Below are 27,417 nucleotides of genomic sequence, written 5' to 3'. Positions count from 1 at the left end.
AGTATGGAGTTACCTCAAAAAGTTAAAAATGGAACTGCTTTATGACCCAGCAACTCCACTTCTGGCAATTTATCTGAAGAAACCTGAAACACTAATTTGAAACAGCATAAGCACCCCTATGTTCATTGCAGCTTTATTTAAAATCATCAAGCTATGGAAGCAGCCCAAGGGTCCATCAGTAGATGAGTACATAAAACAACTATGGGACATTTACACAACATGTACCAGCTATAAAAAAGAAGAAAATTGTACCCTTTGTGACAGTATGGATGGACCTGGAGAACATTATACTAAGTGAATTAAACCAGTCAGAGAAAGACAAATATCATATGATTTCATTCATATGTGGAATCTAATGAACAAACTGAACTTACAAGGAAAACAGAGAGATGCATAGATGGAGAACATGCCAACAGCTCTTGGAGGGAAGGTAAAGGGATGGAGGGATTGAGCAAAAAGGAAAAGGACTCATGAGGTGGACAACAGTGTGGTGATTGCAGAGGGGAGGGAGTATAAGGGGGATAAAAGGTAATGGAAAAAATACAATAAAAAAAAGAAAGATATGGAAGAGAAGATTTTACACTCTGCTTTCTGAGTTTTCACCTATTAGGAGAAGCAGTTATGCCAGTACAAAGTACAGATGAGGGCTGAATAACTTGTGCCTAGCTCCCTGGCTGTCTCTCCAGAGTGTTAGTTTGGCTTCAAGCTATTGAAAGACCCGACCTGCAGATCTCCTCCACTGTAGTTGTAGACCCCTGAGTTCTGCTTTGGCTGACTTATCTATGGAGAAAATTTTCCCTTTAAAACAATGTCCTAAATGGCAGCTGGGTTCCACACCACTATTGGCATTGTACAATACTATTGTTTGGATACAGAATAAACTAAATGGGTCTCTGTGGACCAGTCCAGAAATCCAGCAACTGTATTTGTTAACATCATTTGTATGGAAAAATACTTTCTAACTTCCAAATACGTATCCTTCAGGCATTATAAATATAACATAGATGTTATCATAAAACAAAACTAACTTTGATTGTTCTTGGATTTGGAGTAGTCCAGTTCCTTCCTGTTGCACATGGTTGACTTGCTCACTTAATTCAATGTTTGCTCAAATGTTACCTCCTCCAAAAAGCATTCCCTATCTAAAGTAGAGAATGTTAGTTTTTCTTCATCACACACATCTCCACCTGAAACATTGATTTGCTTGTTCATCTATTTATGGTCTGGCTTCCCACTAGAACGTACATGTCAGAAAGGCAGAGATTTGTCTCTTCTCTGCCAATAGTATCAGTGCCTTAGATAGTGCCCCATACATCAAAACAGCTTGGTGATGATTCATTGTATGAAACAATGAGCAAGCTGGACTGATTTTTCCAGCTTCACTTCTCTCACTCTGTAAAGCAGCCTTAATGTCACCGCACCTCACTTTCCCTACACAGGGGCGTTGATTGCATGATCTCTAAGCAACTTTCAAGGTTTAAAATTTTATCCTTTGCTCTCTCAATTCTAACATCTGTAACCGAAGGAAGCCCAGTGAGGATAGAGAATCTGCCCTTCTTCATCTCTGTCCTCTTTCTTCCTCTGAGCCTCAGAGCCAAGTCTACAGCCTTTCAGAAATAGCTCTTCCGTCGTTCTCTCTCCTCATGATGTCCTTCCTGCCTCAGGAAACGCATGCCAAGAATAGTGGGAATTTAGTTAGATGAAGTCAGAGGTACAGGATGCTACTCAAGCATGTAATTAAAACTTCTTTATGTGTCTGTTGTGGAATCAGACGTGTGATATGAATGGCAGACTGAAAACTCTGCCTTTGGAGAGACAGTCCTTTCAAAGTACAGATATTCTTGGGAGAGATGTCATCTTAAATTGATTCATGTTAAGGTGTGAGAAAGTGATTGGGGCATTTCTGCTAGTTGAAGGTACTAGATGCTTTAGTAAAAGCGTACCCTGAAAATTCAGGGCAAAAATGTGTACGAAAGGAGAGGCAAAGAGCATGGAAGATAAAATTTACTGACATCATAGTTTTACCTAGGATCAGTGTTGTTACAGCTTCTAATTTTCTTTTTAAAGAACAGTATAAAATCACTCTGGAAGATGCTAGAAAGAAAATAATCAGAGAAACTTTGTTGCAACTGGACCAAAAGAAGGAATGGGCCACAGAGGTATATTTCAATTTTCTTATTTAAAAAAATTTTCCCCTTATTTTTTCTTGTGGTATATTTTAATAGTTAAAAACTTGGGATCTTAAGTTAGGGGTTCTAATTTAAATTACAGTTTTACCACTTATAAACTAAATTTGTTACTTGACTTTTCAGGGCTTTGGTTTTTAAATAATAATATTTACCTTTAAAGAATAATGAGGATTGAATGTGATGACTTATGTAGCACAGTGCTTCATCAGGAACATGAGCTCAGTAAATTATTACTCATTTGTTTTTTTGTGTGTTTTTTTAATAATTTTTTTAAAGATTTTATTTATTTACTTTTAGAGAGGGAAGGGGGAGAGAGAGAGAGAGAGAGACATCAATGTGTGGTTGCTGGGGGTCATGGCCAGCAACCCAGGCATGTACCCTGACTGGGAATCAAACCTGCGACACCTTGGTTTGCAGCCCGCGCTCAATCCACTGAGCTACGCCAGCCAGGGCTACTCATTTGTTTTTAAGTATAATAATAATGGCTATAAAAATCATTAAATGCAGTTGTGGATGAATTATAGAATGAAATATAATTTGTCTAAAAAGTACTTTCTTCAATATCCAAACCTAAGAGAGTATACTTTACATTGCTAGAGCTTAAAAAATTTAGGATATAAAAAATATTTAAGATTATTTCTAATCGTATGTTTTTTAATTTCTTTGTTTGGCAAAAATCTGGTTTTTTTTCACTGTCCTTCCCCTGCCTCTAAAATATCTCCAAAATCAGTGAGGTCCCCATTGGGACTGTCTTTTCATCTGGAACATTCCTTCTTCAGAATCAGAAATATCTGGTCTTTTCTAGAGTTTTTCATTGAATTTCAGTTGCAACTGTTTGTTGCTTCCCTGTTGGTTCAATTGTTCTTTTACTGTTATTATTCTATTGTATGATCTTTACTGATTTATACAAATACAGAAGGTTATGAAAAACTGACCTTTGGGTTTGTGGGTCATATTTTTGTCATATTTAGTCACAAAGTGGCCCAACTGAGTGGGACCACTTTGTGACTAAATATGACAAAATGGTGAAACCAACAATTAATTGGTCTGACTGAAGTTGAGATGATTCAAATGTATATGTGGATCAAATATGCTTTAAGTATACATACTCAATATATAATGAGGACTGTTTTGCTGTTCCTAGCATTTTACATTTAAATCTCTCGACAATTCTATAAAGGAGGGACTTGCTAATGAGGAGACAGAGGCACAGAAAAATTTTGTGACTTGCTGAGAGCAAGTGGCAGAATCAAGATGCAATCCAAGATGTCCCCTTGAGAACATCGCTCTTGCTCAATACACCGTACATTTTCTTGTGTGGTCAAAGTTGAAAACCACTACTTCATTGGTAGTGAATTAAGCCATCAGCCAAATAATTTCAGTTATTAGTGTCTTCCTACTTTGTCCAAATGAAATTATATGTCTGAGGGAGCTTTATAAGTGTCCGTTGTAGCTGGAATGTAAGAGTTTCTGGTTCCTAGGGAATGAAAGCCACTCTTAGTTTAACTAGCATGGTTTAAAGAAAAAAAAATTTCATTGCAAATCTTCCAACTCTAAAAGATACATTTACCCTTAACATATTTTTTTAATTATCCTTGTCTATGTTTATGAACTAGAAGATTTCTCCTAACTTCTCTTCTTTTGGTTATTCCCTTTGGTTGCTGAACATTGAAGTTGTAACATGGTATCCATGCAGAAGCACCTTACAGATAAACATGATCTGTCATCCACCATAAAGTTCCTTTGGGTGAAACTGTGAATATCCAAGGAATTAAAAAATGAATTTACATTTTATGAACCTAGAGACTAAGGCTTTTTCTCTTTTCTTCATCTAAAATGCCTTTTCTACAGGAGGCTGTCTAGCTATAGCTTGCCACCCTGAAACTATCTGCTGTTAACTTTGTAAATATTGTTATTACTGGCATGCAGAAATCTTTCCAATTAGAAAGGTGGTAATGTAATTTTTTATGCTTTTGCTATATGTTGGGTTATGTCTCTGACCATAAATTTGAAGAATGTTTGATCACTACCGTTTAACCATCTTAATTGTGGATCAGATCACTTACTGATTTGATTTCACCACAGCAGTTGGACTCCGTCACAATAGAGACTAAATTGCCTGGGCAGCCGTTGTCCAGTTCTCTGAAGCACCTTTGTGGGCAGAGTAAATTGGTAAAAACAATCCAGTAGGTTAGTGAAGAAAGAACAGCTGAACCATGAGTTCTTAGATATGTTTCCAAAGTATTTGCAAAACATAACTTAAAATGAACAATCAGATAAGTTGGTTGTGTATCATCATTGCTAAAATTGTGAATCACTTTGTGGCAATTCCTCCTTAATAGAAAAACTTTCTTTTAGAATGCTGTGAAGTTCATTGACAAGGGTAACTACCGACATATCTGGGAGAATGACTGGCTGAAAAAAGAGGTAAGTGGAATTTTAAAAAACAGTTTATTTTTTCTCATTTTTTTGAACTGGAGATGACTTTTCTCTGTCAGCTGCAGTCATGGGGAAAGCATGGAACTATCACCAACTTAGGTAAACTAAAACCCAAGTGGGGTCTTAGTACAAACTGCTACTCAACGAATACCATAAATAATTTCAGTAATAACCGGAAATCACTTTTGGTGTCACGATTCACGAAATATACTCAAATATACAAAGCTTCTGAATGCCCTAAAATCGACCTGGTCTTCCTCAGGACCTGATTCCTTCTGAGGGACGGCAGCAAGGATAAAGGGTCACTCTACCTTTATTGCCTGTTGCTGTGAATTGCCTCTTTGGGATAACATGATCTCCTTCAGATAAATGTTCAGTCTTTTAGATTTTCTCCCCTCCCTGCACTCCTCTAAGACGGACCCTGGCTGTGTGGGGAGGTGGGGTTTACATGCCCTCTTGTGGGGAGTGTTGGTAAAAAGAGCTCAGGTCTAGGGGGTTTCCTCTAGATCCTCCCTCCCTCTGCCCTTCTGCTGTGCAGGGAGTACTTTCAGCTACTCCCTGCCCTGGTGACTTCTAAATGGACTGCTCTGGCCTTGTGAACACTGTGTTGCAGCCAGCACCAAACCCAGGGTTACAGCCATTTGCCAGTGGTCAAGATATCCCTGCCCACTGCAGTCTCTACATCCCGCTTCAGCCTGGTGCTCAGGCTCCCTCCACACCTTCTCCTGGAGAGCAGGCGGGAACTCGTGCACCCAGCTGTCCACCTGTCTCCCTGTACCAGGGCTGAAACCCTGTTCTTGTTAGATATGATCATGTGGGGGCCTCTAGATCTCCTTTACTATGGGGTGCTTCCCTGTTTTCCTTGCATTGCCTGTGCTAGTCCCTAAGCCCTTACCTCCTTGTCCTCATATGCCTGGAAAACTTCAGCTCTTTCTTTAAACACTTGATTGTCAATTTCTTCATGAATCACTTTATAACTCCACGCAGGGAGTCTTAAGTGCTTTCCTCACAGTGCTCTTGTTTCACTGTAACTCTCACTTTTATGAAATGTGTTGAAATTGTCTGTCTATGCATCTGTCTCTTCATGGCATAGAGTAGGCCATGCCTTTTCAACTATATACCCATGAAACTTAATGAATAATCTATGCTCATTAAATAGTTATTGAATGAAAGAATGTCCATAAGTATAGATATATTTATTGGAAGGGTGAATCAAATACATGGCTCACATCTTGGGTGAAGATATGAGAGCATGTTGCTGAGTGAAACAGGCACATAATCTTGGGTCTAGATGTTACGGGGGTGCTGCAAGGTTGAGCAAAGCTCACTGCAGTACTTTGAAATTCCCTTTATACCCAGCCAAGTAGACAATGAACTTCAGCTTAGATGCCATCTGTGAAAGGAAACTCACTATCTTTTGAGAGAATTCACTTCAACTACACACAGCTCTTGTGAGCAAGTTATTAGCTTGTGTTTCTCAAGGCACATCTTTGGCACTAATTTGTGTGTGTCCTTAGCCCTGGTCCTGTATTTTAATTTGTCTGCCAAACATTTCCAGTCAGATATCCCAAAGGCACTTCAAACTCCACATACCTAAAGCAGAACTCATTAAATTTCTCCTTAAATTTTCTCTTTCTGCATTGCCTTTTGCACTGTCTGCTCAGATACCTGAGGTAAAAATGCCACTGCCACCTTTCTCCTCTTCCTTTCTCCTTGCTCCTTATTTGACTAAATAGAGTTAGTGAGTCTATGAAACAAGAAATTTAAAAATTAATATGCTTTCTATGATATATTTCTATGATATGACGATTATTTTTAAATTGCCTTTATAAAGTCATGGTCCATACTACCTCCAAAAACTATCAAGGTGAATCCCCAATCTTTAAAAATATGTATTAATTTTAGCTGCCATGAGGGCAAGAGCAGGCCCTGTCAGACAGTGGAGAAGCCCTCCCTGCCCCACTTCACCTTGCGCCAGCTGAAGGGGACGGCCAGACAAGATTCTTTTCACAAGGGGAATTTATAGGCTTTCCCTTCTAGCCCCTGATTTGTGCTTTAGAAAGGCTGAAAGAAATACAGTGAAAGATTGCAATAACTTAAATCATCCAAAACTAAGGCAAACATAATGAAAGAGCTTTTAGTACTTGTATAGGAAACGGACATGTACTTATAACACAACAACATTCAAATATCAGGATTTGAAGCAGTTAAGAATGTCTCTACTAAGTGGACACACAGCCATTGTTAACCCTTCACCACCAGAGTATACAAATACTAAGACAAACAGGTGATTGACAAATCAACTGCAATATCTACGAAAAGTTGTATTGAAGGCTTTATGGAAGCACAGATTTTCCTGGCCTTTTGGCAGCCAGTGGCTGCTGTGAGACTAAAGTTGCCTGATTATTTATTTACCATTTTAAAGAACCCAATGGACTACGTACAGTTAAGAAGCATTTAGAACATAAGTATTATGTGCAGGCTTCAGAATGTATAGAACGCAATGTTCTAAAATTATTTCTACAGCAAGCCTGGAGATGACATTCTTCTTATGACACAAGCACTAGAGTTGTTTAGTCAGAAATTATTTCGGATGCCATAAGAAGAGCAAGTTGTGGGTGGTAAGGAAAGAATAAAGAAAGGCACTCAGCAGAATGTTAGCAGTTTCTTCTGTTAAAGAAAAAGTTCCCTGAAGCATTGGGAAAAGTATTTAAGCAGCAAGTGAGTCCCTTTGTAATTCCTAAAACATCTATTTCTCCTTTACATCTGGCACAAGGTACTCTACCCAACTTTACCTCCCAGTGGCTCAGGTTACAAGGTGTGTGAAGAGGAAAGCAGACACAACTCCTATAGCTTCAGTAGTTAAAGCTAGGGGTGAATGTTCCCTAGCACGTACAGAAAAAAAAGTCAGCAAAAACACCTCCTATAAAAGAACTGCTGAAGAATGTTTTACCAGATTCTCAGCAATAATATAAAGTTTCTGTGAAAAGTGTTAGAGTAACAAAACAATTAAGGCACTGTAGTGAGATTCTTAAAGAAATCCTTGCAAAGAAGCACTTTTTGTATTCATGGGTCTTTTATAATCCCTTGATGTTAATGTGGTAGGACTTCATAACTTCAATCACTATGATACTGTGAAAAATCCAATGGATCTGGAAACTGTCAGGCAAAAATGGATAACCAAGAATATAAGGATGAATTTGCTGCAGATATTAGATTAACGTTCATGAATTGCAACAAACACTTCAGATCATGAAGTAGTGACTGGCAAGAATGCTCCAGGATGTTTTTGAAATGCATTTTGCAAAGACCACAGATGAACCTGTCCAGAGTATGCCTGTATGTTACATCAAACAGACACCACAGAATCTCTTTGTAGAGAAAGCGGTAGTGAAGCTTCTTCTGAAAGTAACTCATCTGGTGATTCTGAAGATGAATGAGTTTATGGTCTTAAAAAGCTTCAGGAGCAGCTTAAAGCTGTTTATCAAACAACCACAACTTTTGTCCCAAGTACCTTTCCATAAGATAAAGAAAAAGAATGAGACGTCTAAAAGGGGAAAGAAAAAAATGGTTAATAACAGAGATGAAAATCCAAAAAGAAAGTTTAAGCATGTAAAATGAAAAGTCCAAGAGCAATCAGCCAAAGAAGGTCTTCAGAAGGAAACAACAGGTCTTCGCTCTGAAATCTGAGGATAAAGATAATGCTAAACCCATGAACTATGATGAGAAAAGGCAGTTAAATGTGGATATAAGCAAACTCCCTGGAGATAAACTTGGGAGACTCGTTCATGTAATACAATCAAGAGAGCCTTCACCGAGTAATTCCAACCCTGATGAGTTGGAGAAATGGACTTTGAAACACTGAAGGCAACAACACTGAGAGAACTAGAAAAACATGTAGCTGCATGTCTAAGAAAATGACCACTGAAACCTCATGGTAAGAAAATAATGAAGACCACAGAAGAGCTTCATTCACAGAAAACAACAGGAGCTGGAAAACTTGGATGTTGATAATCAGTTAAATTCCAGAAAACATAAAACAAAATCTGAGAACACTCTGTCATCCAAGGCCGTTGGAAGTGTTCCTGACTGAGTGAAAGCAGCAGCAGCAGCAGCAGCAGCAGCTCATCAGAGTCTGAAAGCAGTAGCAGTGATTTCGAATCAGAAATCTTACCTACATTCGCTGGAGTTAAACAGAATGATTCTCCTTTTAGAGAGGAAGTAGAGACACAATTTTCTATACAAGATGCAACCTCTTGTTCAACTGCCCTTGTTCATCAGTTTGATGAACACCACCAAATCACTAACAGCTAGCATTTAAGCATCAAGAATTAAAACATTTACAGAGTGTGAAATGCATTTCACCTTTGCAAATCCTGCCTCCTCAAGCAATTTTGAACAACACCAGAATGGCCTGTGATGCATCGGTCTGCTGATGACACGGCGGTATTAAAATCTGAGTGTCAGGTTCCTGTGCACAAGGATATAAAGATCAAGAATGAAGACTCTTGGAGAAGTTTAGGCAAACCAGTCAAAACTTCGGATGTACTGAAATCCTCAGATGAGCTCTTCAACAAATTTAGGAAAGCAGCTATAGAAAAGGAAATAAAAGCTCAGTCACAGGAACTAATATGGAAACACCTAACAGGAACAGAATAGAAAGTGTCCAAAAGTACTTCAAGAAATTAGAGGGATCCTAGCATCCCTCCAGATTTTTCCAATAAGATGCAAAACAAGTGCCTTGGAGAAGAGCAGAAAGAACATCAGCAGTCATTGGAAGCTCAAGATGAATGTAACACTGGCTTCACAAAAACCATAATTTAGCAAGTGAGAAAGAGCAAAAGCAAAGGAGAGAAGCAATGGCTACTACCAGTGGTCTGACTCTTCAAAGCAATATTATGACAAGGTTGGAAAATAGCTTTGATTAACACTCAGTTTTTAAGTTAGCCATTAACTTAAAATGAATGACATAAAAGGTTAAAATACAATGATTGCTTTTGGACACAAAAATACCATTCTTTTCTTTTCCTGCCAATTTTATTTTAATCATTCCCTCTTTACTCCCATCCTAGCCCACCCACTCCTCCCTCCCTCCCCACCTCCCTCCCATTTCCACTCCCCCCCTAGTTTTTGTCCATGTGTCCTTTGTATTTGTTCCTGTAAACCCTTCCCATTCTCCCCTGAAATTCCCTCCCCTCTCCCCTCTGGTCTCTGTCAACCTGTTCTCTATTTCAGTGTCTTTGGTTATATTTTGCTTGTTTCTTTGTTTTGTTCTTTAGGTTCCTGTTAAAGGTGAGATCAGATGGTATTTGTCTTTCACTGCCTGGCTTACTTCACTTAGCATAATGCTTTCCAGCTCCATCCATGCTGTTGCAAAGGGAAAGAGCTCCTTCTTTCTTTCTGCTGCAGAGAATTCCATTGTGTAAATGTACCATAGTTTTTTATCCATTCATTTACTGATGGTCACCTAGGTTGCTTCCAGCACTTGGCTATTGTAAATTGTGCTGCTATGAACATTGGGGTGCATAGGTTCTTTTGGATTGGTGTTTCAGGTTCTTAGGATATAATCCCAGCAGTGGAATTGCTGGGTCAAAAGGCAGATCCATTTTTAGTTTTCTGAGGAAATTCCATACTGTTTTCCATAGTGGTTGTACCAGTCTGCAGTCCCACCAACAGTGCACTAGGGTCCCCTTTTCTCCACAACCTCTCCAACACCTGTTGTTTGTTGCTTTGTTTATGATGGCCATTCTGACTGGTGTGAAGTGGTATCTCATTGTGGTTTTAATTTGCATCTCTCTGATAGCTAGTGATATTGAACATCTTTTCATGTTTCTCTGGATCCTTTGTATGTCCTCCTTGGAGAAGTGTCTATTCAAGTCCTTTTCCCATTTTTTAATTGGGTTGCTTGTCTTCTTAGAGTGGAGTTGTGTAAGCTCTTTATATAACCAAAATACCATTTTTATGTTGTATTTTGATTGCTCTAAAATTATTAAACAATTTTAACTTCAAAAACAAGTATTAATTAAAAAAACTTAAGGGGGACTCAATAGTTTAAAAATATTAGGAAGGAATTTAGTACTTTTATTAAATCAACAGTATGATCCTAGTGATAATTTAATAGTTCAAATCTTATATTTTATAAGATGTCTTAGATATTAGGTTTAGAGAAAATGATCATAAAAATTTATATTTGACTAATAAGTAAGCCTGTTTGTGCCTTGATCTTTCCTACTCAAGCCACAAATGACATTTAATTTCATTTTATATTTTTACTTCTTGTAATTTGGTGGAAATAAAAGACAGAAAAAAATGTCAAGTTTAATTGAATAATGAGCAAAAAGAGCTTAGTAATAAAAGACAAATCATTTTAAGGAAATTAATAGATTATCTTTATTTCAATAAATATTCATTTTAGCATTGTTAAATTTACTCACAAAATTAATTAAAACCATTTCTAGATATAAGTTCTATCAAGAGAATTGAAAACTTCCTGGATAAAGAACAGTCTATGTGTTCTAATTTATATATTTATTAAAGAAATTAATCTCTTTGAGGAAGATTTTGAATCAGTAACAAGAATATTTAATAATGGAACTCCTGAAAATATTTCTTCATTTAACTCTCTCTGGACAGTAACCAAAAGCTTAGACCTCTGGGGTGGCCACGAGATGTCCTAGTGCATGCCTTTCGTTGCCTGGTTTTATTTAGCATGCTAAAGAGGAAAATGAAGAAAACTGAAATATCTAAGTGATTTAGACTGACTTAAATGGAAAGCCAGAAAAATTAGATGAAAGGATGCAAACAGGTTAGCAATCAGCATTTCAAGTGTGAGGAGGCATGATGCTAATTTGGATCTTGCAGGGGAAATTTTCAAGAACATACATTTTATTCGGGATCCTAGATCCTTGACTAAATTATTAACTATTAAGTTTTAAGTAAATTATCTGTCTCAATTTCTTAAGTACCTTTCTTGTGTATTTGGGGAAGAGCAGGGTCAAGAAGGAAAGGTGGTCTTCTACTTCCTCCTTTTCACTTTCTTACTCCAGAAAATCTAAATGTATTTGTTTGGTTATAAAAGAAACTAGTTTCCATTTTCCTAATATTCAAAAGGCTGGGAAGGAGACAGCACCTTATGAGTACCTTACTTATTACTCTAAAGGGGTAGGTGATGTCATTGGATATCCTTAGTTTGAAAGGTTGGATTTAACTCCCTGAAAGGGCGGCCCTCATTCCCAGGTTTGGAACGAGACCAAGAACTGTGTGTGCTGCCTCCCAAGCATGCCAAGCCCTTAGGTCAAACATTTCCAAATGTTCTATTAATTCCTTCTGTGTATAACTCTATAATTTTTCTCATCCCTTGACATTTAAAAATTATAAACTTTTCCTTAAGGCATTCAAGCTTGTAACCAAGCTTGTAATCAACATATGTGATCCTAAAGCACTAACCCCTAGCTTTGTAATCTATTATTATGGACTTAATGGTGTTGCTAAATTATTTAAGGCAGGTGGATAATACATTCTCTTCTTTCTAACTCGAAGCCACAGTAATATTTGAGCATCTCTATGACACTGGTATTGTTTTATATTATAATTATTTGCATATTTGTTCCCTGGATTGTAGACTCTCTTGAGAGAAGCCATGCCTAATTCGCTGTTGTATCCCTCTACATGTAGTGCAGAACCTTGTCATAGTAAGAATTCAAGCATTTAATAAATGACTTATGTGACAGAGGTATGCATGTGGTCATATACTGAATCCTTCCAGATTCTAAAACACAATAATTAAAACTCAATTACAAACCAAAGATGTTACTCATCTCTTTCTAAGTACTCATCTTCATTACACTCTGGGCAACTCCTAACAAGAGATACTGCATCTAACGCCCATGGCTTTCTTGTCTCATGTTTCCTCAAGATACATTAATTTTTCCCGTTTCGGGAGGGAGAGAGGTGAGTTGCAGATTCTATCTAGTAACATTTTTCTATATATTCTTCCTACTATCAAGCCTTCTTTAGACAGAAGTTATCAAAATACACTTTTTAAGAACCAATCAGAACTGTATCAAGGTAGCCAGCAAATTTTACTCATATTTGAATTAGCCATACTACTGCCTGTTAATGACCTTCCATCACCTGTAAGACAAAAGCCAGACTCTTTAACATTATTTGCCTCTTCCTTCATTGTCCAGTTCTCCTCCTACTTCTCCCGATTCCCACTTTGTATTTAGCCACACAAAAATAATTGTGCCTTTACATATGTAGTTCCTTCTGCCTAGAATGTACAGTCTCCTTTCTACCTAGGGAAACCCTACATAGCCTTCAAGATCTGTTAATTCTAGCCCTGGCTGGCGTAGCTCAGTGTATTGAGCACAGGCTGCGAACCAAAGTGTCACAGGTTCGATTCCCAGTCAGGGTACATGCCTGGGTTGCACACCATGACCCCCAGCAACCACACATTGATGTTTCTCTCTCTCTATCTCCCTCCTTTCTCTCTTTAAAAATAAATTAAAAAATAAAATCTTAAAAAAAAAAAGACCTGTTAATTCTCCCTCACTACTCCCCACCGCTGACACCTGGCAGACATGGGCTGAGCCTGTGTCTCCTCCCACCACACCTGGACAGCTTCCTATGGCTTTATCACACTCTCTCCTGTTTTTATCACCCTCTCTTTCTCAGTAGGCCAAGAGACACTGAAAGGCTATTTTATCTTGATGATTCTTTTTTAAAAAGTGTACTATAGTTTTTGACACATAGTAGGCATATCATATAATTGAATGAATGAATGAATAATATTTCATCTACCTGATATTTCTCAGAACAGCCTCAGTACCAAAAGAAAATAAAATTATATTACAGTGGCTTATAGAAAGGGCTCTAGGCCTATACTTGTTTAAAATACCATAACTTACTTTCTTCCCAGTATTATTAGTTTTCTGTGTTGTTTATAATTAACCTTATATATATATATATATATATATATATATATATATCCTCATTTAGCTATTAATATACCATACTGATAATTAATCTTATTTTCTTATCTCTGCCTATAGCCTCGTCTATAGGTAAAGTTTTTAGAGAGTAGGAAAGGACAACTACTGCCATTCAGTAACAACTGCCTAACCCTGCAAACAAGTTGTGCACATGACCTGGAAAAGAGTCACATCCATTCCTTTCTAGAGAGAAAAAACAAAGCAAACCCAGTAATAAATAATGCAGCATAGATCTTCCTCTCAGGCAAAAGCAATTTTAGGAGTTGAATTGCTCATAGAAGACTAAATAAAACTAAACAAGTACCAACCATCCACTCTCTTCTTCTGAGAACAGGTTGCAAATCATAGGAAGGAGGTTGAAATAATGGAAAAAGCTATTCATAAACTTGAAGAAGAAAATTTGGTGCTCATTGATCAACTATTCAACTGTAGACTTGTGGATCTCAAAATACCCAGGTGAAACTTATTGACATATCTAGAAAGTATTTGGTAAATATTTGTAACTGTAAAAAGCTGTTTTTAAGGATGATTTAATTCTTTCATGCTTCAGTCAAATTGCAGTAGTTGAAAAGAAAGGAACCCACAAAATGGGCATGATGAAGGTATATTATTAATACAATCGACCACTGGTACAGTGCAAACTTTGACTTGCTTTTTCTAGCAATACACTGCAGTCATAATAGCCAACACTTACTATGAATGCCACAAGTGGTGACCTTCAGAAGCCTCCAGGCCAACAGGGAATATGGGAATCAAAATAAATGCAGAACAGTGCAGCAGAAGGTGTATGAGATATGAAGTTTGCACAAACGAGAGAGTGATCAGTTTTGTGGCAGCTTCCTGGAAGTGTTCTGGGTTTCTAGTTACTTTGTAGAAGATAGAATTGTTTCCTTTGATACTTAATAGAAGAGTCAAACTACTTTCTAGGCGGAGAAAATAGCCTGGCATTCAAAGTCACATTTATATCTGCACAAGAGAAACCACATGTGTACATGACTTTGTATCGTAGGTTTTTTCTTACCTGACAAAGAAGTCTTTATACACCAATTTTGATGGAAAACCAGGGCCCTGAATATGGTGGAACTAAAACTCAAAGTGGCATTTATGATTTGGACAAGTAGTCAGAAATAAGAAATAATCTAAATAGTAGCACGTTTAGGCAGAGAGGGGGAAGAAATCACACAAATGTAGGATGTATGTGTGCAAGATGGGAGAGAAATGTCTGCATCTAGGAATGAAGGCAAAGAAGTTCCACACAGTGGAAGGGCCAGGAAAACATTTCCACCCAAGTAGTTGCTTGTGTGGTGTAGAAAAATACTATTTGAGTACAATAAAGAATTATTTATGAACTTCCTAATGTGTCCCAAGAAGGGTGGATGCAGATAAGTTGTAAGGGTTTTGTTTGGTGGGTTAAGGGATAGGGGACAGGATACAAGATTGGAGAAACGGGAAGATAGTGCACTTACTTCATAGGGAGAAACTGGGTGGGGCAGGATAGAGAAAGAGGCCCTGGGGAGGAAAATACCATTGTAGATGATGCGGGCAGTCCAGCTGAACTGGTTGATTGGTGGACTTCTGTATTGCCAGACTCTTAAGCTGATGCCCTTGAGGGCCCCTAGCAGGTGGAGCCTCATTGTCCCCCAAAAGGCAATGCTCTCTCTTGCCTGCCCTCCTCTCTGTGATCAGGTCTCCAGCACCACCCTCCTGCTTTAGCCCTAATCCTTGCTACCTGTCCTAACTGTCCCCTTCTGTGTAATCATGTCTAATCTCTGCCAGCTGTTGCTGGTGTTGTGGCTTCTAACCACTGCTCCACCTGCTGCTTTCCACTGCCTTCTTTTCTGAACCAGCCAAACCTTAGAAAAGAGCTACCCTGTAAGGCCAGCCCCACTTCCTGCTTCAGTCAGCTCAGTCTGGTGTATCTGATTTGGTGCTGATGAGAATGTGAAGTGCCAACTATAACAAAGGGGAATTCTTTCACTGGCCAAAGAAAACGTGTCAAGGACAGGAAAGGAGATGAGAAACTTTTAATGGGGATCTTCATTAACTTGTTTGCTGTGTCATGTGCAGTTTTACCCTATCCTCTGTCTTCCCCACAAAAATCTTCAGTAAAATCCACATTTGTCATCAATGCTCTGTGGTTTGGCTTTTTTGAGGGGCAGACATGAGTGCTTAGTCTTGCTTCAGAGTTGGGAGAAATTAAATCAATAGCTGTCCAAAGAAAAAGGAACAGCATGGGACACGTTTGTAAGAACTGGGTTAGGTGTCCCAGTGCGTGCTGTGGTAGCACCCCAAACTCTCCCCTTGTAACCATCATTTCATTCCACTGGTGATTCCTCATTTAATGTCTGCTTCCTTGCTAGATTGTAAACTCACTGAGGCAACTTTTTAGAACATTTTAGAAAAATCTCCAGAAAGAAACAGAGGAGACACTTATCGGTTACACTTTTTATCCAGAGGAAAACTTTATATATATTCAGGAGCTATTACTGTACCCATTTTTAAGTCAAAGAAATGTAATACGTATTGTACATTTCATGGTAATTGCTCTTTTGCCTCTTTTGTTGAGAACTGAGTCCTGTATAATACTAGTAGTGTGCTGAGAAATAGGCATAACTGTCCTCGGTGGACATATAAAAAGTTCTATTTTCTTATTTGGATGAAGAATGGGGTTTTCTAGGTAATAGAGTGATTACTCCATTTGCCATCCAGAGTTCCCCCAACATTTTCCCTTCACAACTCACACAGAATGTGTGAGCATTTGTTTGCTTCATTAGATGAGGTGAATGCGACCAGAGGTAACTGCCCAGGAACTCAGCTGTCACAGAGTTGAGGCTAAGTGGACTAATACCTACAAATCTTTCTAACACTAACTTCATATAATAACATGCCTTAAAATATTTTCTATATTGTTAAATATCAAGCATTGCTGCCCTATGGTCATATGTAAGTGACAATAAACTAATGATTAAGAGAAACAGATTTACAACAGTTATGGCACTTAGTAAGATCTTAATTATTCAAAATGGTAAAACCAGAAGAGAATTCTATGGCCAAGATGGAGGTGTATGTAGAAACCCTTTGCTTCCTCACACAACCAAAAGGAGGATAACAACCAACCTAAAATCAGTAAACAACCAAAATTGCCAGAACATCAAACTGCATGGAACTCCAACAACCAAGGAATTAAAGAAAAAATCAATCAGAACAACCAGACCAGCAGCTCAGCAAAGAGGGTTGCCCTGCCCGGGTGAATACCTAAGGCCCTGCCCCCTTACAACTTACCAGCTGCACCAAGACAAAGAAATATGGCCCAAATGAAGGAACACAGCAAAATCTCAGAAAGAGAACTAAACGATGAGGAAATTGCCAACCTATCTGATGAAGAATTTAAAGCCCTGGTAATCAAAATGCTCACAGAACTGATTGAGCTTGGTCGAAAAATGAAAGAACAAATGAAAGATACACAAAATGAAATAAAGCAAAATATTCAGGGAACCAACAGTGACAAGAAAGAAACAGGATTCAAAGCAACAATTTGGAACATAAGGAAGAAACAAACATCCAACTGGATTAGAACGAAGAAACAAGAATCCAAAAAAAAAATGAAGAGAGGCTGAGGGTTCTCTGGGACGATCTGAAACATTTCAATATCCAAATTATAAGGAGAAGAACAAGAGCAAGAAATTGAAGGAGAACAAGAGCAAGAAATTGAAAACTTAATTGAACAAATAATGAAGGAAAAGTTCCCCAATCTGACAAAGGAAATAGACTTCCAGGAAGTCCAGGAAGCCCAGAGAGTCCCAAAGAAGTTAGACCAAAGAGGAACACACCAAGGCATACCATCATTAAGTTACCCAAGATTAAAGACAAAGAGAAGTCCTAAGAGCAGCAAGAGATAAGGAGACAGAGATAAGGAGAAAAAGGAGTTCCCATAAGGCTATCAGCTGATTTCTCAAAGGAAACCTCACAGGCAAGAAGGGGCTGGAAAGAAGTATCTGAAGTCATGAAAGGCAAGAACCTACACCCAAGATTACCCTATCCAGCAAAGCTATCATTTAGAATGGAAGGACAGATAAAGTGCTTTCCAGGTAAGGTCAAACTGAAGGAGTTCATCATCACCAAGCCCTTAGTATATGAAATGTTAAAGGAACTTATCTAAGAAAAAGAAGATAAAAAATATGAACAGTAAAATGACAACAAACTCACAACTATCAACAAATGAACCTAAAAGAATGAAAACAAAAACTAAGCAAACAACCCGAACAGGAACAGAATCAGAGAAATGGACATCACACAGAGGGAGTTCATTGGGGAGGGGGAAGGGAGGAATAGGGGGGAAAAGATACAGGGAAGAAGAAGCATAATTAGTAGGCATAAAATAGATGGGGAGAGATAAAAAATGATGTAGGAAACAGAGGACCCACAAAACTTATATGTACAACCCATGGACGTGAACTAAGGCTGGGGGGAATGCTGGAGGGTTGGGGGATGCAGTGTGGAGGGAGGATGAAGGGGGGAAATTGGGAAAGCTGCAATAGCATAACTAATTAAAAAAATAAAAAAAGAATTCTATGGCCTGAGCCATGTATACCTGCAGACCAGAGCTACATATGAAATTAACCTTCACCGAGTTAAGTCTGAAGAAGGTTTACAGGTATAAATATTTTATGTAATAGTTACATTATTTTCTGGAGCTTTCAGCATTTTGAATAACACTTTATTCATGTCCTATAAATAACTGACAGGTGTAAACCAGGTCCTTTGGTGCTGAGCTGGTAAACAGGAGGGGTTGTTTACATACCTTCAGGGGCCCCATTGCTCATGCAAACCTCATGGAAAGGCCATACAGAGCTTTCAAGGCATTCTATTTCCTGATTGAAAATTCAGTGGGGCTCTGAAAAGAGCAGCAGAGAGTTGCATCTGCGGGTGGAGCTCACCAGCCTTGTAGCTGAAACACGCCACTCAGTGAAAGCCAGAAGCTAGATGTCATCTTGGATTCCTATGGCTTGCTGTTTCTCTTTTTCTCTTTATTTTAAAACCATCCCATCGAGGCCACTCACATTACTCACCTGGATTACTACAACAGCAACCTAACCAGTGTCATGCTCACTCTCATTTCTGGGACTTTATGGTGTATTATTCCCTTGTCATGGAATGGCCTTCCTTCACCCCAAGACCCATCATGGCACAAACCATTACCCTAAAATACTGTAAGACCGCCTGCCACCCCACTGGGTCTTATACACCTCAAGGGTAGAAACTGTGTCTCATCTTCACTTATGTGTCTCTAGCACCTAGAAGAGGGATAGACACCAGTGAGCCAGTAGCATGGTGTTTGTTGACTGACAGACTGCTTTTCTTATTTATTCTTTTAGGCAACTATATCTTACCCAAGCAGCTGGACAGGAAGTACCACCTGAAGAAATGCCTTTGGAGTTGCCAGAAATATATATAGGTATTATTTTATTGTAATGGTTACTTTTTTAAACACTTATTGAGCATCTATTATGAACAGACACTTCATATGCAAGAACTGTTCAGGGAATAGATAGACACTACCTTCTCCATATTCCTTCTCTTCTTGTAGCACTTGTCCTAACCTGTCTCCTTTCTCCTGTCCTATTTTCACATTGAAGTCACCATGTTTCACAGGGAATTACATAGATACTGTTGGAAAAGGATGCTGCATTTTCTACACTGGTGTGGTTTCCAATCTAGCCAACCAACCAAAATACCAACACCCACAAAGTTTCCCATGACCACTGTAACTTATTCACCAACAGAAGGAAATACAACCTAGATAGCATTTCAGATAATGGGATTCACTCTAACATTAATACATAGATTCTACGTTTCTTATTCTCAAATTCATCTCCCATAGGAGATTCTCAAAGGTTTTTCAAATTACACATGTGACAAAGTATGTATTGTATGTTTATTTTTATCTGTCCAAAATATATACATAATTAATTTATTTTCATTCATCCCAGAGGACTCCGAATTGGAGCCCACAGAAGTAGAAAGCAGAGACATGATGAGCTCATCAGTTCAGATCAGTGCCTTACAGCTGAGTCATGAGGATAGCGTCAGATCTGACCAGCATCTGGAAACAGATGAAGTTAGCTCATGTCCAGAGTTTGGAGCCTCTGATTTGAAATACTTACTATATGAGGACGAGCAGGATTTCAAGGTAAGATTCAGGAGTAAATAATTTTGACTACTAAGATAATGCTGTTTTGTTAATGGAGAAAACTAACCTAAAATATGGATATTGAAACATTCTATTTGCAGTTATTAGTAAAATTTGTCCACCATTCACATCTCTCATTGGATACTATTTTTATCCCTACCTTGCCCAATTTGCTACCTACATTCACTTATAGACCTCTATTATTAGTATACCATGTAAGTTTGTAATGCCACATAACAAATTACACCCAGACTTAGTGGCTTATAACAATAATTGCTTATTTTCTTGCAGGGCTTGTGTTGGTTAGAACATTGGGAAGGGCCCCACTGCACACTCATCACTTGGACTCTTAGGCAGCTGCAGTCACATGAAGGCTTGGTGGGGGCAGGAGGACCCATTTCCAAGGGGACTCACTCACAAGGCTTTCAGGTTGATGCTGGCTAGCTAGGGGCCTCAGTTCCTTTTCACAGGGGCCTCATTACAAGGCACTCTTCTTGTCCCTATGTTGTGGTGTCTGGCTTCTCCAAGAGCAACCAATCCTAAAGGCTAATGTAAAAGCTGCAATGTTTTGCATGACTTAGCCTTGGAAATCATACACCATGCCTTCCCTCATAATCTATTGGTTGATGTAGTTATAAAGTTCCACCCAAGTGGAGGAAATGTAGCTTGTACATCTTGAAAGAAGAAGGTTGGCATCACATTGTCAGAAAACCATATGGGCTAGGATATATATTAGTGTGGCCATCTCTGGAAAGCACAAACTGCCATATATACCATTATATAAAACCCAGAGTATTCAAGCATTTATATTTTTTAAACTTTTGGTATATTCTGCCTTCTCCCTCCAAACACCATTTCCTACGGATGAGGAAGTTGAGGGCCATGAGCGAAGTTCACCCTGTGGGGCATGAGATTCTGTCTTTTTAGTTTGTCCATTTCACAGCCCCCTTCTTCATACAAGGTCTGGCAGTCATCATGGGCCTTGACATCCCCTCAGCCATCCCTCCCTGATCTAAGTTCAGGTTGTGCTGAGAGACTCTTAGGCACTTCCCTTGGAGTTTAAAATGACTCTGAGACTGCTCCCTACCCTCAGCTTCTCAGCCTTGAGTCCACATGACCACACCTTTCAGATTGACTTCTAAAGGCTCTTGCTGCCTAAGGAGAAGCCCAGAAGAGGAGGAAGAGAAAAGAAAGAGGGTTCAGCAATAGCTCTTTCTCAGGGATGGCTGTCATTCCAGGATGTGACCACTGAATTCTCTCAGGAGTGGGAATGCCTAAGCTCAGCTCGGAGGGCCTGCATGTGATGTTGGAGAACTAAGGGAGCCAGCTCTCCCTGGAGGTTGTGTTGAGGTCCAGTGACAAGATTGCAAGTAATTTGAAACTTGAGCAAAGGAAGCATAAATTTTGAATACAAAACAAGGAGTTTTAGCCTAAAAAGTTTGTAGCAAAATTGTTAAATTTTGACTTCCAGTCAAAATGGCAGCATAGAGAAACGCAGCTTGCCTCCTTGCACAACCACATTAAAATTACAACTAAATTATAGAATGACCATTACTCAGAACCATCAGAAATTGAGTTGAATGGAAGTCTGACAGCTACGGAATTAAGGAAACCACATCCATCCAGACTAGTAAGAGGAGCAGAAATGTGGAACAAGCTGATCCCACATTCATGTATGGTGGGTAAAAATTCAGGAGGGATATCTTGGGTGCAAGAGGTCCCAGCACCATACCAGGCACCCCAATCCAGAGTTCCAGTGCAAAGAAGAAAAGTCCCCATAACTTCTGGCTGCAAAAACTATCAGGGACTTAGTCAGTGAAAGAAACTTCTGGAGACCCATCAGTTCCTCTTAAACAATTCATACACGGACTTACTCAGACTCACTCTCTCTGAGTTTTAGCACTGGGGTAGCAGAAAGAAAGGCACCAGTAGCATACAGAGAAGAACTGAAGTGTCTGGCATCAAAGTGAGAGCTAGGGGACAGCATCCTCCCAGACAGATAGGGAGGCAGAGGCCATATTATCCCTTTTCTTAATACTCCCCACACACAGAGCTGGCAGGCAGTTGCCGTATCTGAGATTCCATCAACCTGTATAACACTGTTTGTTCCACCCTGGAGATGCCCTGAGGCTCTGTCCCACCCGAATTACAGCTATTGACAGTGGCTTTTCCATATGAAAGGCTGTTTTTGGCTCATGCTTCACAACCTCCTAAATCCTCTCAAACAAGCAACAGTCAGACTCAGTGAGTCCAGACTCCTTGTGTCTCTTGCTAAGTGGCTCCAGCCACAGCACTCACAGCAGCCAACTCAGATTCACAGCTTGGCTTTGCCTGGGAATCTCCAAGCCCAGAATAAGTAGCATCTCAGATGCTTTGTAGCTCAAGCAGGGTGGCCCTGGATAGAATACAGGTGGGGACTGACATTGGCTTGCACCACCCAGGAAACCCCAGAGCCTGTATGCCCAGTGGACAGCTACAGACCATGTCAGAGCACCAACATCCTGCCGCTGCACAGGTGATCTTCACAGAGAGCAAAGGTTGGTGGTCAATGGTCACAGCCAGTCCTTGCAGCTGACTGGCCTAGGTAAATTCCTCCCATTGATCTGCCAACAGCAACCAAACCTCAACTACAAAAACAGGGTACTCAGCCACCCACACAAAGGGTACACCTCAAGTACATAGTTTGGGTAATAGGGGAATCTGTGCCACTGGGCCCCACAGGACAACTACTACATTAGGACACGCTACCAAGATGGAGTCACAGCAACTATACCTAATACATAGAAACAAACACAGGGAGGCTGCCCAAATAAGGGGGGCAAAGAAACATGAGCCAAATGAAAGAACAGATCAAAACTCCAGAAAAGAGCTAAAGGAAATGGGGATGAGCAATCTATCAGATGGAGAGTTCTAAACACTGTTTATAAGGATGCTCATGGAACTTAGTGAGGACCTCAGCAGCATAAAAAAGATCCAGTCAGAAATGAAGGATACACTAATTGAAATAAATAACAATACATGGAAAGAACAGTAGAAGAAATGAAGGTGAGAATCAAAGAGATGATTTGGAACATAAGGAAGCAAAAACAAACAAACAAACAAACAAAAATAATCAAAACAACAAGTAGGAAAAAGAGCCCAAAAAGACAAGGATAGCATAAGCAGCCAGTGGGACAACTTCAGGCATTCCAACATTCACATCATAGGGGCACCAGAAGAAGAGAAAGAGCAAAGAATTGGAAATCTATTTGGAAAAATAATGAAAAAAACTTCACTACTTTGGCAAAGGAAATAGATATGTAAGTCCAGGAAGCACAGAGAGTCCTGAACAAGGAATGGATGCAAAGAGGCCCATTCCAAGACACGTCATAATTAGAATGGCAAAGGTTAAATATGAAGAGAGAATCTTAAAAGCATCAAGAGAAAAGAAGTTAGTTATCTACAGGGGAGTTCCCATAAGACTTTCAGCTGATTTCTCAAAAGAAGCTTTGCAGGCTAGAAGTGATTGACAAAAAATATTCAAAGTCATGAAAAGCAGGTACTTACAGCCAAGATTGCTCTACTCAGCAAAGCTATCATGTAGAATCAAAGGGCAGATAAAGAACTTCCCAGACAAGAAAAACTTAAGGAGTTCATAATCACCAAACCATTATTATATGATATGTTAAAGGGACTTATTTATGAAAAAGATAAAAACTATCAACAATAAAATGGCAATAAACACATCAATCAACAATTGAATCTAAAAAACAAACTAAGCAACCAAGAAGAACAGAGAATCATGGACTTGGAGAGCATTTTGGAGAGCAGGTATGAGGGAGGTATGAGAGAATGGGTGAAGAGGTGAGAGGATTAAGAAGTACAAATAGGTAGTTACAGAATAGCCATGTGGATGTACAGTACCGTATAGGAAATGGAGTAGCCAAAGAACTTATACACATGACCCATGGACATGAACAATGGCGGGGGGGTTGCCTGAGGGAATGGGGAGTGCTGGGTGGAAGGGGACACGGGGAAACATTGGGACAACTGTAAGAGCATAATCAATAAAACATAATTTTAGAAATTGTTTAAAAAATAAAACCTTTTGGTACATTCCAATTACTCTCACATCAACCCTTTGCTATTATCCTTCTCAGTACTACGAATATCTTAAAAAGTTCTCCTATAACCTAAAGTCTTATAGGAGAAAGAGTGATATAAGAAAGCAGAAGAAACTGGATAAATCCACAAAAACTTTAACTAACTAAAACTCAGTCCTGCTACCATCAAGTGACACAGTTAAAGACTGAAGTTCTAGTCCCTATGGCATTCAAACACCCCCATGAGTATCTTGGAATCATGACACCAAGTATGTTATAATGACCTCAGGCTAGTGGACAATTGTCTACAAAGTTCCAAAATTGGAAACTATTTGGTTGAATGAAAGACTTTCTTGCCAATTATGTAAATTTTTGATGTGATGAAAATGGCATTGTGTATGTGATGGACTGAATTTATGTCTTTCTGCCTCTGCCCCCACCTTCATATGTTGAAGCCCTTACACCCCATGTGGCTATGTCTGGAGATGGGTTCCTTAGGAGATAATTAAGGTTAGATGAGGTCATAAAGATGAGGCCCTAATCTGATAGGGCTGTGTCCTTATAACATTAGGCTCTACCTTATGAGGACATAGTAAGAAGGAGCCCATCTGCAAGCCAGAAAGAGAGCTCTCTCCAGAACCCAATAATGCTAGCACACTGGTCTTGAACTCTCCACCCTCCAAAACTGTGAGAAATGAATTTCTGTTGTTTAAGCCACTTAGTCTGTGTGTTTTGTTATGGCAGTCTGAGCAGACTAACACAGTGTGTTATGGTTCTGAAATATGTGGTAGATGTCTATTAATTTGCTTTTCTCCTCTTTCACTTATGATAGTTCTATAATTATATATTAAAAAACTAAATACAGTTGTATGCATAATTGGGTGATAAAACATTGACTTCTTTCATTTTTTGATATTCAAAAATTCTAATACATGTTTATTGAGGACCCCATGACATTCCAGGTACTTGTTAGATGCTTGGGGACTTAATGGGGTGAACAGGAAGAAATGAAGTCTCAAAGATGCCTATATGGCAGGCCCTGCCCTAAAATCACTTACATGCTAATAGAAGACATAAGAATATTATTAATTACTGTGCAAGAGGAATGTACCATCTCTACTGTCTCTCTGACCAGTCTGTGAGCTTCTCATTGCACCCCAGCGTTTGACACATAGCTTGGCACATAGTCAGAACTCAGGAAAGGTTTGTTGAAGCACTGAAGGAATTCAAAAGAAAACGTTATGACTTGGGAAGGCTCCCAAGAGGAAGGAACATCAAGGAAGGCCTGAGCTGTTTCAGCCTAGTTTGAGGGTGTCTGTGGGATTTCATGTAGACTTTTTAATTCCTTTTGTTGATATCAAACTACAGTTAGTTTGGCAGAATATTATAAGTTTTATTTATATAGTAGCTAGAGGCCCTTGAAAAGTACAAAATTCATAAGAATTTAGCCCTGGCTGGCATAGTTCAGTGGATTGAGCGTGGGCTGTGAACCAAAATGTCGCAGGTTTGATTCCCAGTCAGGGTACATGCCTGGGTTGCAGGCCATGACCCCCAGCAACCGCATATTGATGTTTCTCTCTCTCTCTCTCCTTCCCTTCCCTCTCTAAAAACAAAAATGAGTGAAATCTTTAAAAAAAAAAGAATTTGTTCAAGTTAGAATATTAATAGTCAAGGTGATGTTTGCAGATATTTCCCTTTGTTCTTGAATAATATAGAAAACTCTGCTATGGTTATATTCTATCTATAGCCAACAGTTTCATTTAGCAATTGAAGAGCTTACAGAGCCTGTAGCTCCCCAGTCTATCTAGCTGGTGCCCCTCCACCCGGCCCCCTGAAAGACAAACCTGCCAGATGTTCTGCCTGCCCTTTGGGAGATCTTGCCTGCTATGTCCCAGTGGGTATATAGGTTTATTGAGTGGTTTTTTATTTTTAGTAGTTCTCCTATGTCACATGTTATACAACATTCAGGCAGTTAGGAGGGAAATGAAATATCAGTTAAAGGAAACCTTATTCATAGGGTATTTGCTGAATAATTATTTGCTGAATAATCTCTCCTACTCTCTTCTGTATCTGTTCACCATAGAGTTATGCAAACTTGGGCCCCCTGAAAGTGAAGCTCATGCGTGTGGAGAGCAAGAAGATGCCAATTCACTTTCAAGAGAAGGAAGTTGCAGTCAAATTCAGTGAAGATGTCAGGAGCCCAGAAAGCCTCATCACATATAAAATGATGAAGTCTTTTTTCTAAGAAATAAAGATGCAAAGTGAAAACAACAACTTTTCCTTATAAATTTTCTTTGGGATCTGAAATATATCAGCTGTCCATTTGATTTATACTTTGGTTCATTATTAAATAAGTTGTTATTTCTAAAGGCCATAATTACATTTAAAATCAAAATTCCAAGTATTCAGCTATCCATTTACTTGCATGGCATGAGTGACAAAAATGAAAGTACAATTTATATTACTATATTCAAGTAATCAAAGTATGACAGTGGGCCCAAAATGGTCTCTGAGCCTCATCACTTAAAAATTCATAGATTAATCTATGATTCCAATATGAAATAGTTTGATTAGAAATTTTTCTAACAAACATTTAGAGGTTTGCATAGCACCTCCTACACATCTTTCCTCTGAGGACACTAAATGGTAGCTGGCTGTTCCACAGTTCAAGCCTGCTCTTCTTTAACCTTCTACTATTTATAATGAATACAAAGCATTTTACAAACAGATAAATTTGAGGGTGGTAATTTATTGTATCAACATATTCCACCAATAGAGAGATCCCTCTTCCATCAGCTATATAGAATCTAAACAGCTGATCGTATGTAAGGCCATTACCATTTCCCTCTTATGGATACCACAAACCAAGGCAACTATGACTGGGCCTGAATTTGACATCAGCATTTCATTTAAAGGCAAGATCTACTTATAAAGCTTTCTACAAAAAACATCTTTAAATATAAGGCCACAGATGGACTACAAGTAAAACACCATACCAACATTAACAAAAAAGAAGATAGTGTGATTAACTATCAGACAAAGTAGACTTTAAGGTAAGAATTGTTAAGAAAAATAAAGACAAAATGAGGAGAAACATTTCCTAATAATAAATACATCAATCCATCAGGATGATGATAAAATAACCCTAAATTTATATGTATCTAATAAACATGATCTCAAAACACATAAACCAAAATTTACCAAACTAAAATGCACTATGGCAAGCCTTATGTATATTTTATTACAATAAAAAAAGAAAAAAGAGAGAAATTCACAATCAGACTTGAAGATCTTACCACATCTCTCTCAGTAACAGATCTATCAGATTTAAAAATCATTAAGGATATAAAAAGTTGAAGAGCTGTGGACTACACATTTTTTTCAAGTGCACATGAAAAATTTATAAAAATAGACCATATCTTGGTCATAAAGCAAACCACAACAAATATTTAAAAACTGAAATGCATAGGATGCAGTTCTCTGACCAGAGTATAAAAAATTTTTTTGAAAGTAAGCAAGATATT

The 27,417-nt window shown here is 38.7% G+C and overlaps 1 protein-coding gene and 1 pseudogene across 3 annotated transcripts in view; both read left to right on the top strand.

Annotated features, from left to right (window-relative positions):
* Positions 1-26,900, top strand: part of CCDC83 (coiled-coil domain containing 83) — a 63,761-nt gene extending 36,861 nt beyond the window's left edge. For all 3 annotated transcript variants that reach the window (XM_036028711.1, XM_036028713.1, XM_036028712.1), the window contains 6 exons: positions 2,068-2,159; positions 4,548-4,616; positions 13,956-14,077; positions 18,997-19,076; positions 19,612-19,811; positions 25,977-26,900. In XM_036028711.1, the coding sequence (XP_035884604.1) occupies positions 2,068-2,159; positions 4,548-4,616; positions 13,956-14,077; positions 18,997-19,076; positions 19,612-19,811; positions 25,977-26,138 (725 nt within the window). In that variant the 3' untranslated portion in view covers positions 26,139-26,900. The remainder of the gene's footprint in view (positions 1-2,067; positions 2,160-4,547; positions 4,617-13,955; positions 14,078-18,996; positions 19,077-19,611; positions 19,812-25,976) is intronic.
* Positions 6,824-9,556, top strand: LOC114500175 (annotated as a pseudogene).
* Positions 26,901-27,417: the final 517 nt, after the last annotated feature.

This window comes from Phyllostomus discolor, chromosome 6, assembly GCF_004126475.2.
Source record: "Phyllostomus discolor isolate MPI-MPIP mPhyDis1 chromosome 6, mPhyDis1.pri.v3, whole genome shotgun sequence".
NCBI lineage: Eukaryota > Metazoa > Chordata > Mammalia > Chiroptera > Phyllostomidae > Phyllostomus > Phyllostomus discolor.
The sequence above is the reverse complement of the archived record's forward strand: the minus strand, read 5'-3'. Positions and strand labels throughout refer to the sequence as shown.